We start from the raw sequence: 11852 nt of genomic DNA, 5'->3' as shown, positions 1-11852 counted from the left end.
ACATTCAGGACCCTGAGCCAGGACCATGTGGCACTGGCAGCAAAGTCCCCTCCTGGTTTGCAGCTCACCAGGGGCTGGGGATGCTTTGGTGCCCCCCGGGGCTGGCATTTCCCTGGGGCACGGGAGGGGTGAGCTGAGCTCGGGGCCGGTTTCAGGCAGGGCCTCAGCGGCAGCCCCTGGCACAGATCGCTTGGGCTCAGCTGGCAGCCGTGGGGGGAGCAGAGCCCTCCAGGAGCCAGCTGTGCCCTGTGCCCGGCTCTGGCCGCGCTGGTGCTTGGCACGGGGCAGAAGATGCTGTTGGCACCTGGAGGAGCAAACGCCCTGGGGCGTGGGCAGGGATTGGCATCTCCTTGTGCCAGCCGCGGGAGCCAGCCTGGGACCTCCCACCACGACCCCCTCCCTGTGCCACCCACTCGGGGGCAGGAGCTGGGGGGGAGCTGGGGGGGGAGGGGGCACCAGGGTGGCAGCTCCCCAGGCAGGGTGCCGGGGGGGGGATGTGGTGCCCGCGAAGGGTCCCGAGCGGCCTCCGCACCCCCGCGGCCCGGAGCCAAACCCCGCGGGGGGCAGCGACGCCAGCGGTGGGCACGGGGCCAGGCCCCCGGCTCCCGGCGCCGTGCCCGGCGTGAGCGGAGGGGACAGGTGGTGCCCCTGCTGCCATCCCAAACCTCTGCCAGCCCCCGAGGCTGGCAGCTCCCCGGCTCCCTCCCTCCCTCCTTTCCTCCCTCCCCAGCCCCCCAAGCTGGCAGCTCCCCGGCTCCCTCCCTCCCTCCTTCCCTCCCTCCCCAGCCCCCCAGGCTGGCAGCTCCCCGGCTCCCTCCCTCCCTCCCTCCTTTCCTCCTTCCCTCCCTCCCCAGCCCCCCCAGGCTGGCAGCTCCCCGGCTCCCTCCCTCCCTCCCTCCCTCCTTTCCTCCTTCCCTCCCTCCCCAGCCCCCCAGGCTGGCAGCTCCCCGGCTCCCTCCCTCCCTCTCTGCCTTCCTCCCCTCCAAGCCCCCAGAGGTGAGGGCGGGGCCGGGGGTTGGGGAAGGGGCGGGGAGGGAAGGGGCTGTGGGAGGGGGCACGGGAGGACCCTTCGGGCTTCTTGCCTGCCCTGGGGAGGCCGCGGGCAGCGTCGGGCCGGGGGGGCGCTGGGCAGCCCTGGCGCTGGAGGAATATGTTTGATATTCAGTTGGGTTTGCATCGAACAACCTAATATCAAACATATCAGGCAGAGCCGGGCAGGGGCCCCGGGGGGCAGCCGGGGGGGCAGCCGGGGGGGCACCCCCGGGGGCGGGGGGCAGCCGGGGCCTCAGCTCCCTGCAAGAGAGGAGAGAAGGGGAGAACAAAAGAGGCTGAGAGGTGGGGGAGGGAGAGAGGGAGAGAGGGAGGAAAGGAGGAAAGGAGGGAGGGAGAAGGGGAGGGAGGAAGGAAGGAGGGAGGAGAGGAGGGAGAAAAGGAGGTAGAAAGGGAGGGAGGAACGGAAGGAGGGAAGGAGGGAGAGGAGGAGGAGGGAGGAAGAAAGGGAGGAAAGGAGGGAGGGAAGGAGGGAGGGAGGGAAGGAGGGAGGAATGGAGGAAGGGAGGGAAGGAGGAGGAAGGGAGGGAGGAGGGAAGGAGGGAGAGAAGAAGGAGGGAGGGAGAAAGGGAGGAAAGAAGGGAGGGAAGGAGGGAGGGAAGGAGGGAGGGAAGAAGGGAGAAATGGAGGGAGGGAAGGAGGAGGAAGGGAAGGAGGAGGAAGGGAGGGAGGAGGGAAGGAGGAGGAAGGGAGGGAGAAGGGAGAGAGGATTTAAATCAGAGACCCCCAGCAGGGGGCTGGGGTCGGAAGGGCTCTCAGAGCTCAGCCAGCTCCAGGCCCCTGGGCAGTGGGGCAAGGGGGATCCTCCCCCCAGCCCGGGGGGCTCAGGGCGCTCCTGGGAGGGGTTGGGTTGGAAGGGACCTTGAAGCTGATCCGGTCCCAAGCCCCCTGCCGCGGGCAGGGACCCCTCCCCCCAGCCCAGGCAGCCGCAGAAGGCTTTGGGAGGGACCTCGAGGACCACCCAGGTCCAGCCCCAGGCCGCTGGAGGCGCTCAGGGAATGGTTTGGGTGGGAAGGGTCCTGAAGCTCATCCGGTTCCGAGCCCCCTGCCACGGACCAAGCCCTTGGGCCTGGACGACCTCCAACCTGCACCCAGCCCAGGTCCCTGAAGGCCTCATCCAGCCTGGCCCTGAGCACCCCCAGGGAGGAGCCATCCACAGCCCCCCAGGGGCAGCCTCCCCCAGCGCCTCCTGACCCTCTCCGTGCAGAGTTTCTTCCCCCTCTCCCCTCCCGACCTCCTCTCTTCCAGCTGGGTGCCCAGGCAGGACCCCGTGGGCACCACCCTGCCCTCTCCTCGCCGGCCCGGACCCCCTCTGGTTGCCCGAGCTGGCACCCAGGTGCCCTGGCACCCGGTGCCCAAGCCGGCGGCAGCCTCCCGCGGGCACAGAAGCGGAGCAGGGACAACCTCCTGGCACACCTGGGCACGGCACGGCCTGGCACGGCGCAGCTGGCAGCGCTGCCCGCCCCTCCCGAGGGGACCCCAGGTCCGTGCCCTGCCTTACCTGGGCTGGCTCGGGGCGGGGGTCGCTCCTCGGCGGCGCTCTGGGGCTCGGGGGTCGCCGGGGCTGCGTTTATAGCCGCGCCGGACCCCGCACACGTGGGCTGCTTCCCATCAACTCCTAACCCCCCCCCGGGCAACCGACGCCCCCTGCCCCCCTTCTGCAGCCCCCCCCCCGTGCCCTTGGCGCTGCTGATCGATGCGGGTCGATGCCCCCCGCCGCTGCCCCCCGCCCCCGGGGGGCGCCGCCGTCATTAGCGGAGCCGTCGATAGGAGGCAGCCGGCCGGGCCCGGGGGGGGGGGCTCCGTCCGCAGCGCGGAGGGGTCGCAGTGACCCTGCCCAAGGACGAGCCCCGGCCCGAGCTTGGGCTCTGGGCCCCCCCTGCGCCCTCCCCTCCAGTCCTTGTCCCCTTCATTTGGGGACCCTCCCGGCCGCCCCGGGTGCCCCCAACCCCCCAACCCACTCCCCCTTTGCCCCCCCCCGGTGCTGGGCACAGCTGGGTGACAAAATCAGGACCCCCCCCCACCCCCTCCCATCCTCGACCCAGCCTGGGGTGGGCGCTGGGGGTGCCCAGCCCCAGGGGCGCTCAGGGGCTCTCGGGGTGCCAGGGCACACGGCGCTGGGCACTGCCAGCCCGGGCAGCCTGCTCCGGGTGCCCCTGCTGGAGCGGGAGGGCATCCTCGGAGGTCCTTTCCCGGCCCCCACGGCGCTGGGGTTGGGGAATTCTGGGCTGGGGGTGGAGGGCAACCAACAAGGGGTGCAAAGGGGGGGGGGGGGGGGGGGGGCAGGACGCGGGGCAGAGCCCCGAGTGCCGTGGGGGGAGGGTCGGCACAGCCCCTGCCCCATCGCCAGCCCGGGCGGAGGGGGCAGCGGGGGGGCAGCAGCAGGGCGCCAGGGGCTGATGTGATGCGAGCAGACAGCAGAGCTAATGAAGGGCCGGGCGCGGGGGGGGCGCCGGCCCCGCGGCCCCCGGCCCTGCCAATAACTGCGGCAGGGCAGCGGCTGATGGGCCCCGGGGCTGGGGGGCGCCAAGGTCGGGCACAGGCAGAGGGCACAGAGCCCCTCCCCAGCTGGGGAGCAGCTGAGGTGGTTCCGGGGGGGGGGGGCCCGGGCTGGGGGGGGGGTGCAAGCAGCATGGCACCAGCCTGGGCACACTGCTCTGCCCTCTGCTGAGGGGTTGTGCCAGGAGCAGCGTGGCACAGGGGATGGAAGCGTGGCACAGGGGACAGGAGCATGGCACAGGGGCACAGGGCACAGGAGCATGGCACAGGGGCACAGGGGCACAGGGGCACAGCAGCAGCCTGGCTTGGTGAGCCCCAGCTGCAGAGCCTCGAGGCTGGCACTGCCCCTGCTGCCACCTCCTGGCCTGCCCAGGAGCAGGGAGCTGGCAGCTGCAGAGCTGCAACCACGCTGCCAGCTGTGGGCATCTGGGTGGCACTGGTGTGGGCAGAGGAGCAGGGCAGGGATTGTGCCCCCCCCCAGGGCTGGGCACAGCTGGCAGCCTGGGGGCAGGGTTGGGCTCCTGAGGGCCAGGAGGACATCGAGGGGGTGGGAAGGGCAGGGAAGGTGGGGAAGGGGCTGAGGGAGCTGTGGGGGTGGGGAGGAGGAGGCTGGGGGGAGACCTCCTGGCTCCCTGCAGCTCCCTGGGATGAGGCTGGAGCCAGGCTGGGGGTTGGGCTCCGGTGCCAAGGGCCAGGGGCAGAGCAGAGGAGCTCAGGGCTGCCCCAGGGGAGGTTCAGCTGGGCCCAGGAGGAACAATTTCTGCCCCTGCAGGCTTGGCCCAGGCCTGGCCCAGGCTGGGAGCTGCCCCCTGGCTGGCACCAGCTCAGCTCAGCTTGGTCTGGACTCAGCTCGGTTTGGGCTCAGCTCAGGTTGGGCTCAGCTCAGGTTGGGCTCAGCTCAGGCCTGGCCCTGCTGGCTGCAGGGAGCAGCTCTGAGGCTCCCTTCCCACCCAACCCCCTCTGGGGGTCTCCTCATTAACCCCCACGAGAGGGATGCTGCCCCCCAGCCCCCAGCCCAGCCCCCTCCCACCCCAGCAAGGGGCTCTGGCTGCTGCCCACTGCCATGCCCAGTGCCCAGGACCCCCCCCTGGCACCAGCCCCCCCCCCCCTTTGGCAGCACCCTGGGCAGGGTGGCAGCATCAGGAGGGCAAAGGAAGGCTTGGACCACCCTGGGGGGGTGTGGGGGTGGCAGGGAGGGGGTGGCAGGGAGGGGGTGGCAGGGAGGGGTCCCACACTTGGAGACTGTTGGCACCTTGGGGGTCAACTCCTTTTATTAAACACCAACCTCAAAGGGGTGCCAGGCCCTGGGGCGAGGCCCTGGGGGGGGCAGTGCCCCTCCTGGTGCCCCCCAGCACCCTGGGGTCCCGCTGGGGGCCTGGCAGGGCCCAGATGCCAAGTTGGGGGCCAGGAGCTTGCAGCTGGCGCTGGTGAGAGCAGGAGGAAAGCTTCCCCCCCCCCCAACCCCGAGGTGGGGCAGGGGGGTGCCAGCTGGTGGCTGCCTGCCCAAGGGGTGCCCAGGTGCCCAGCTGCAGCAGGAGGAACCACAGCCCAGGGAGGTTGCTCAGCCTGGGCAGCGGCCTCCAGACTCTGCAGTGCCCCCAGGCTCAGCTCCAGGCTCAGCTCCAGAGGCTGCCAGCCCCAGGACAGACAGACAGACAGACAGACAGACAGACAGACAGACAGCAGGGCTGCAGCAGCTGCCTGCCCGCGGGGGCACCCCCAAGGCTGCCAGGGGGGAGGCAGCAGGGGCCAGGCTCTGCCAGGCTCAGGCCCCATCCTGTCCCAGCCCCGTGGTGCTGAGGGGGCTGATGCCCACCGGGCTGCAGAGGCAGAGCAGCAGCCCCAGGGCTCCGCCAGGAGCAGGCCGGGGCCCGGAGGAGGCCGCGGGCACGGCGGGCACGGCTGGCACGGCTGGCACGGCTGGCACGGCGCTGCCAGGGGGCTGCTGCCCCTCAGAGGGTGCTCTCCAGGGTGTTGTAGTTGTCCTTGAAGCTCTTCAGCTCCAGGAAGTGCTTGGCCCTCTTGCTCCTCTGCCCCGAGGGCAGGTAGGTGACCTGGATGGTGGCCGGGCCAGGGCCCTCGGGGCCCTGCGTCAGGTCCTTGGCCGCAGACTGATGCTGGCGAAGGCTGCTGCCCGCCCGGGCCCTGGTGCTGCGGGCAGGGCACAGCAGGATCAGCTGCCAGGCTGGGCTGCCAGGCTGGGCTGCCAGGCTCAGAGCTGCCAGGATGGGCTGCCAGGCTGGGCTGCCAGGCTGAGAGCTGCCAGGCTGAGAGCTGCCAGCCCCAGGCTGCTGCCCGCCCGGGCCCTGGTGCTGCGGGCAGGGCACAGCAGGATCAGCTGCCAGGCTGGGCTGCCAGGTTCAGAGCTGCCAGGCTGAGAGCTGCCAGGCTCAGAGCTGCCAGGCTCAGAGCTGCCAGGCTCAGAGCTGCCAGCCCCAGGCTGCTGCCAGCCCCAGGCTGCTGCCCGCCCGGGCCCTGGTGCTGCGGGCAGGGCACAGCAGGATCAGCTGCCAGGCTGGGCTGCCAGGCTGAGAGCTGCCAGGCTGGGCTGCCAGGCTGGGCTGCCAGGCTGAGAGCTGCCAGGCTGAGAGCTGCCAGGCTGGGCTGCCAGGCTCAGAGCTGCCAGGCTGGGCTGCCAGGCTGGGCTGCCAGGCTCAGAGCTGCCAGGCTGGGCTGCCAGGCTGAGAGCTGCCAGGCTGAGAGCTGCCAGCCCGGGCCCTGGTGCTGCGGGCAGGGCACAGCAGGATCAGCTGCCAGGCTCAGAGCTGCCAGGCTGGGCTGCCAGGCTGGGCTGCCAGGCTGAGAGCTGCCAGGCTGAGAGCTGCCAGGCTGAGAGCTGCCAGCCCGGGCCCTGGTGCTGCGGGCAGGGCACAGCAGGATCAGCTGCCAGGCTCAGAGCTGCCAAGCTGGGCTGCCAGGCTGGGCTGCCAGGCTCAGAGCTGCCAGGCTCAGAGCTGCCAGCCCCAGGCTGCTGCCAGCCCCAGGCTGCTGCCAGCCCCAGGCTGCTGCCCGCCCAGGCCCTGGTGCTGTGGGCAGGGCACAGCCAGGCTGAGAGCTGCCAGCCCCAGGCTGCCAGCCTGGCAGCACAGCCCACAGCGGTGCCCACAGCCCTCCCCCAGCAGGATGGGCACCCCCAAAACCCTCTCCAGCAGGACTGGCAACCTCCAAAGCTTTCCCCTGGCAGCCCACAGCGCCCCCAGAGCCCCCCCCGGCAGGATGGGTACCCCCACAGCCCCCTGGCACCCCCAGGCTGGCACCCCCTGGCACTCACAGGCTGGCCAGCTCGTTCAGGGCCTCCTGGTACCTCAGGTACTCAGACTTGCCGAAGACCTGCGGGCAGAGAGCAGGGGGGGCTGGGGGGGGCAAGGTGGGCAGGGCACAGGCTGGGGGGGGAAGTGTGGGGGAGGGGGGAAAGGCTGAGGGGTGCCAGGGGGTGCCAGGGGGTACCGGGGGGGTGCCAGGGGGGTGCCAGGGGGGTGCCAGGCCTCACCCCCGTGCCGTAGCGGGGGTGTGTGTGTGCCAGGGTGCTGCCAGGGGGGTACCAGGGTGGTGCCAGGGGGTACCAGGGGTGGTGCCAGGGGGGTGCCAGGGGTGCCAGGCCTCATCCCTGTGCCGTAGCGGGGGTGTGTGCCAGGGGGGTGCCAGGGGGGTACCAGGGGGGTGCCAGGGGTGGTGCCAGGGTGGTGCCAGGGGTGCCAGGCCTCACCCCCGTGCCGTAGCGGGGGTGTGTGTGTGCCAGGGGGGTGCCAGGGGGTACCAGGGGGGTGCCAGGGGGTGCCAGGGGGTACCAGGGGGGTACCAGGGGGGTGCCAGGGGTGCCAGGGGGCTGCCAGGGTGCCAGGCCTCACCCCCGTGCCATAGCGGGGGGATGTGTGTGCCAGGGGGGTGCCAGGGGGTACCAGGGGGGGTGCCAGGGGTGGTGCCAGGGTGGTGCCAGGGTGGTGCCAGGGTGCCAGGCCTCACCCCCGTGCCGTAGCGGGGGGGTGTGTGTGCCAGGGGGTACCAGGGTGCTGCCAGGGGGGTGCCAGGGTGCCAGGCCTCACCCCCGTGCCGTAGCGGGGGGGTGTGTGTGCCAGGGGTGGTGCCAGGGGGTACCAGGGGGTACCAGGGGGTGCCAGGGGGGTGCCAGGCCTCACCCCCGTGCCGTAGCGGGGGGGTGTGTGTGCCAGGGGTGGTGCCAGGGGTGGTGCCAGGGGTGCCAGGGGGTGCCAGGGGTGTGCCAGGGGTGGTGCCAGGGGGTGCCAGGGGGGTGCCAGGGTGGTGCCAGGGGGGTGCCAGGGAGTTCTGAATGGTGCCAGGGGGTCCCGGATGGTGCCAGGGGGGTGCCAGGCCTCACCCCCGTGCCGTAGCGGGGGGGGTGTGTGTGCCAGGGGGTACCAGGGGGTACCAGGGGGTGCCAGGGGTGTGCCAGGCCTCACCCCCGTGCCGTAGCGGGGGGGTGTGTGTGCCAGGGGGTACCAGGGTGGTGCCAGGGGGGTGCCAGGGGTGCCAGGCCTCACCCCCGTGCCGTAGCGGGGGGGGGTGTGTGCCAGGGGGTACCAGGGTGGTGCCAGGGGGGTGCCAGGGGTGCCAGGCCTCACCCCCGTGCCGTAGCGGGGGTGTGTGTGTGCCAGGGGGGTGCCAGGGGGTACCAGGGGGGTGCCAGGGGGGTACCAGGGGGTGCCAGGGGGTGCCAGGCCTCACCCCCGTGCCGTAGCGGGCGCTCTCGTAGCCGTCCAGCAGGAGGTCGATCAGAGCCTTCCGCAGCCCCTTGCCGGCGCCGCGCAGCTCCAGCAGGTAGGCACAGAAGTTCCTCCCCAGCAGGGACCTGGGGTAGCGACCCTCGGCCTGGAAGGGGATCTCTGCAGGGCACAGGAGGCACAGGACCCTCCCTGGGCACCTGGGGGGCGCCTGGGGGGCTCCTGGGGGGCGCCTGGGGGCAGCTGCAGCCGGGGCAGGGTTGGGCTCCAGCCCCTGAGGACCCAGAGCAGAAATGGCCTCAGGAGGCCCCAGGGGAGGCTGGAGCCAGGCTGGGGGTTGGGCTCTGGTGCCAAGGGCCAGGGGCAGAGCAGAGGAGCTCAGGGCTGCCCCAGGGGGGGTTCAGCTGGGCCCAGGCCTGGCCCAGGCTGCCCAGGGGCAGTGGTGCAGCCTCCAGCCCTGGGGGGGTCTCCTGGAGCTGTGGTGCTGAGTGCCAGGGGGGGTGGGGATGGGGCAGGGCTGGGCCCCAGAAGCCCCTCACAGGCTGGGGGTTCACTGAGCCTCCCCCCAGGGCAGGGGAATGAGCTGCAGCCCCCAGCCCAGAGCCTTTGGTCCCTCCCCCCTCTGCTGCCCAAACCTTCACTCCCTCCCCCCCTGGCCCCTCCCCACCCTTCCCCTCCTGCTCCCACCCTCAGCTTCCTCACCAGAGGTCCTGATGGCATCCAGAGCCTTCATCCTGTACAGGTAGTTGTAGCAGCCTGGCAAAGAGAGACCCCAGAGACCCCCCCCTGAGCCCCCTGCCAGGGCCAGCAGGGCACAGAGACCCCCCCTGAGCCCCCTGCCAGGGCCAGCAGGGCACAGAGACCCCCCCTGAGCCCCCTGCCAGGGCCAGCAGGGCACAGAGACCCCCCCTGAGCCCCCTGCCAGGGCCAGCAGGGCACAGAGACCCCCCCTGAGCCCCCTGCCAGGGCCAGCAGGGCACAGAGACCCCCCCTGAGCCCCCTGCCGGGGCCAGCAGGGCACAGAGACCCCCCCTGAGCCCCCTGCCAGGGCCAGCAGGGCACAGAGACCCCCCCTGAGCCCCCTGCCAGGGCCAGCAGGGTACAGAGACCCCCCCTGAGCCCCCTGCCAGGGCCAGCAGGGCACAGAGACCCCCCGAGACCCCTGCCAGGGCCAGCAGGGCACAGAGACCCCTCCTGAGCCCCCTGCCAGGGCCAGCAAGGAACAGAGACCCCCCCTGAGCCCCCTGCCGGGGCCAGCAGGGCACAGAGACCCCCCCTGAGCCCCCTGCCAGGGCCAGCAGGGCACAGAGACCCCCCCCTGAGCCCCCTGCCAGGGCCAGCAGGGCACAGAGACCCCCCCTGAGCCCCCTGCCAGGGCCAGCAGCAGGAGAGAGGCTGGAGTTGGAGCAGACCCCAGCTCGTGTTGAGGACCACCAAGAGGGCAGGGAAGGAGCTGCTGGCCCCAGGCAGGGGCTGGGGGCTCTGGGGGCTGCGGGGGGGCTCTGGGGGGCTCTGGGGGCTGCAGCCCTGGCAGAGCAGCTGCAGCTACCTTGTGTCTCCAGCTGCAGCAGCCTGCAGTCATCCTCGGCCAGCAGCTGCGGCTCGTACTTGATGTCCTGCACCCTGGAGAGCCGGAGGTCAATTTCCTCCTTCAGGTCCTGCCCAGGGAGCGGAGGCAGCGCTCAGAGCCCTCAGCCGGCTCGGAGGAGCACAGGGGGAGAGGCAAAGCCCCGGGGGGAGGCCCTCGAAGATCCAGGGGAAAGACCTCCACGGGAGGAGGCTCTGCCCGGCCCGGGGGGAGGGCAGGGGGGGACAGGAGCAGGGCTGGGGGAGGGCAGGGGGGGGACAGGAGCAGGGCCGGGGGGGGACAGGAGCAGGGCCGGGGGGAGGGCAGGGGGGGACAGGAGCAGGGCTGGGGGAGGGCAGGGGGGGACAGGAGCAGGGCCGGGGGGGGACAGGAGCAGGGCCGGGGGGAGGGCAGGGGGGGACAGGAGCAGGGCCAGGGGGGACAGGAGCAGGGCCGGGGGGAGGGCCGGGGGGCGACAGGAGCAGGGCCGGGGGGAGGGCAGGGGGAGATAGGAGCAGGGCCGGGGGGAGGGCAGGGGGGGACAGGAGCAGGGCAGGGGGGAGGGCAGAGAGGGACAGGAGCAGGGCTGGGGGAGGGCAGGGGGGGACAGGAGCAGGGCCGGGGAGAGGGCAGGGGGGGACAGGAGCAGGGCCGGGGGGAGGGCAGGGGGGGACAGGAGCAGGGCCGGGGGACCCGGGGCAGGGGGGGACAGGAGCAGGGCCGGGGGACCCGGGGCAGGGGGGGACAGGAGCAGGGCCGGGGGGAGGGCAGGGGGGGGGACAGGAGCAGGGCCGGGGGGAGGGCAGGGGGGGACAGGAGCAGGGCCGGGGGGAGGGCAGGGGGGGACAGGAGCAGGGCCGGGGGGAGGGCAGGGGGGGACAGGAGCAGGGCCGGGGGACCCGGGGCAGGGGTGTGGGAAGGTCCTGCCCGGGAGGAGGCTCTGCCCAGCCCTCCCCGGGGGCTCAGCTCCGTTGGGGGACAGCAGAGGAGGGAGAGGTCCCCAGGGGGAGGAGGGGGGGGCCAGGCCCCACCTTGGGGGCGTGCTGCCCCACCGGGACGTGCGGCCCCCGCCGGGACTTCATGGCGAACCTCATGATCTGCCGCTTGACGAAGATGAAGAGCAGCACAAAGACCTGCGGCGGGGCCGGGGCTCAGCGCCCCCCCCCCGGGGGCTCTGCCGGGCTCCCCCCAGCACCGCGCCCCGGGGGCAGCCCCCCCGCGGGTCCCCGCCCCACGGGAGCCCCGGGATCGACCCCACGGGAGCCCCCACGGCCAGCCCAAAATCGGCCTCTGGAAGCCCCCACGGCCAGCCCGAGATGAGCCCCGGGGCAGCCCCTGCCCGGCCCCACGGGAGCCCCACAGCCAGCCCCAGCCCGGCCTTACAGGGGCCCCACAGCTGCCCCAGGCCCAGCCCCACAACCACCCCAAGATCAGCCCCAGGAGCAGCCCCACAAGCACCCTAGGCCCAGCCCCAGGGCAGCCCCTGCCCGGCCCCACGGGAGCCCCACAGCCAGCCGCTGCCCGGCCCCACGGGAGCCCCACAGCCGCCGCAGGCCCTGCCCCACAACCACCTCAAGATCAGCCCCACAAGCAGCCCCACGATCAGCTTCATAGGGGCCCCACAGCCGCCCCCAGGCCCGGCCCCAGGCCCTGCCCCACCGCCGCCCCAGGCCCCACCCCCACCCCTTCCCCCCGCCCCTCCCCGCCCCTGCGGCTCACGAGGCTGCCGTAGGCCATCACCAGCACCACGTTGACCCCCGAGAGCCAGTTGCTGCCGGCCGCCGCCATCCCCGGGCCGCCGCGGGGCCGCACAACATGGCGGCGGCCGAGGCCTGGCTGCGCCCTCCCCACGTGACCGGCGCCGCGCCGCCCTACGCACACCACGCACACCACGCACAATACGCACACCACGCACACCACGCCCACCCCCCCCGCGCTCCCCAGCCCCTCCCTCGGCCGCTTCTGTGTTTTCTTCCTCCTCCACGCACGCCGGGACGCACGCACGCCCCGCCCCCCCCCTCGCGGCGCGGCGCGGCGCGCTGACGTCAGGGCGCGCG

The 11852-nt window shown here is 73.0% G+C and overlaps 1 protein-coding gene across 1 annotated transcript; it reads right to left on the bottom strand.

The window, feature by feature from the left end:
- Positions 1-5493: 5493 nt before the first annotated feature.
- On the bottom strand, positions 5494-11647 carry CUNH1orf43 (chromosome unknown C1orf43 homolog). Its single transcript, XM_054179595.1, has 7 exons — positions 11515-11647; positions 10827-10928; positions 9778-9886; positions 8931-8984; positions 8233-8390; positions 6821-6879; positions 5494-5700 (listed from the first exon to the last, which is right to left on the bottom strand). The coding sequence occupies exons 1-7, from the start codon at positions 11581-11583 to the stop codon at positions 5502-5504; spliced, it is 750 nt and encodes a 249-aa protein (XP_054035570.1). The 5' UTR covers positions 11584-11647; the 3' UTR covers positions 5494-5501.
- Between the last annotated feature and the right edge of the window lie 205 nt (positions 11648-11852).

This window comes from Dryobates pubescens, unplaced genomic scaffold (assembly GCF_014839835.1).
Source record: "Dryobates pubescens isolate bDryPub1 unplaced genomic scaffold, bDryPub1.pri scaffold_93_arrow_ctg1, whole genome shotgun sequence".
Lineage (NCBI taxonomy): Eukaryota > Metazoa > Chordata > Aves > Piciformes > Picidae > Dryobates > Dryobates pubescens.
Note: the sequence above shows the minus strand (reverse complement) of the source record. Positions and strands in the feature narration are given on the sequence as shown.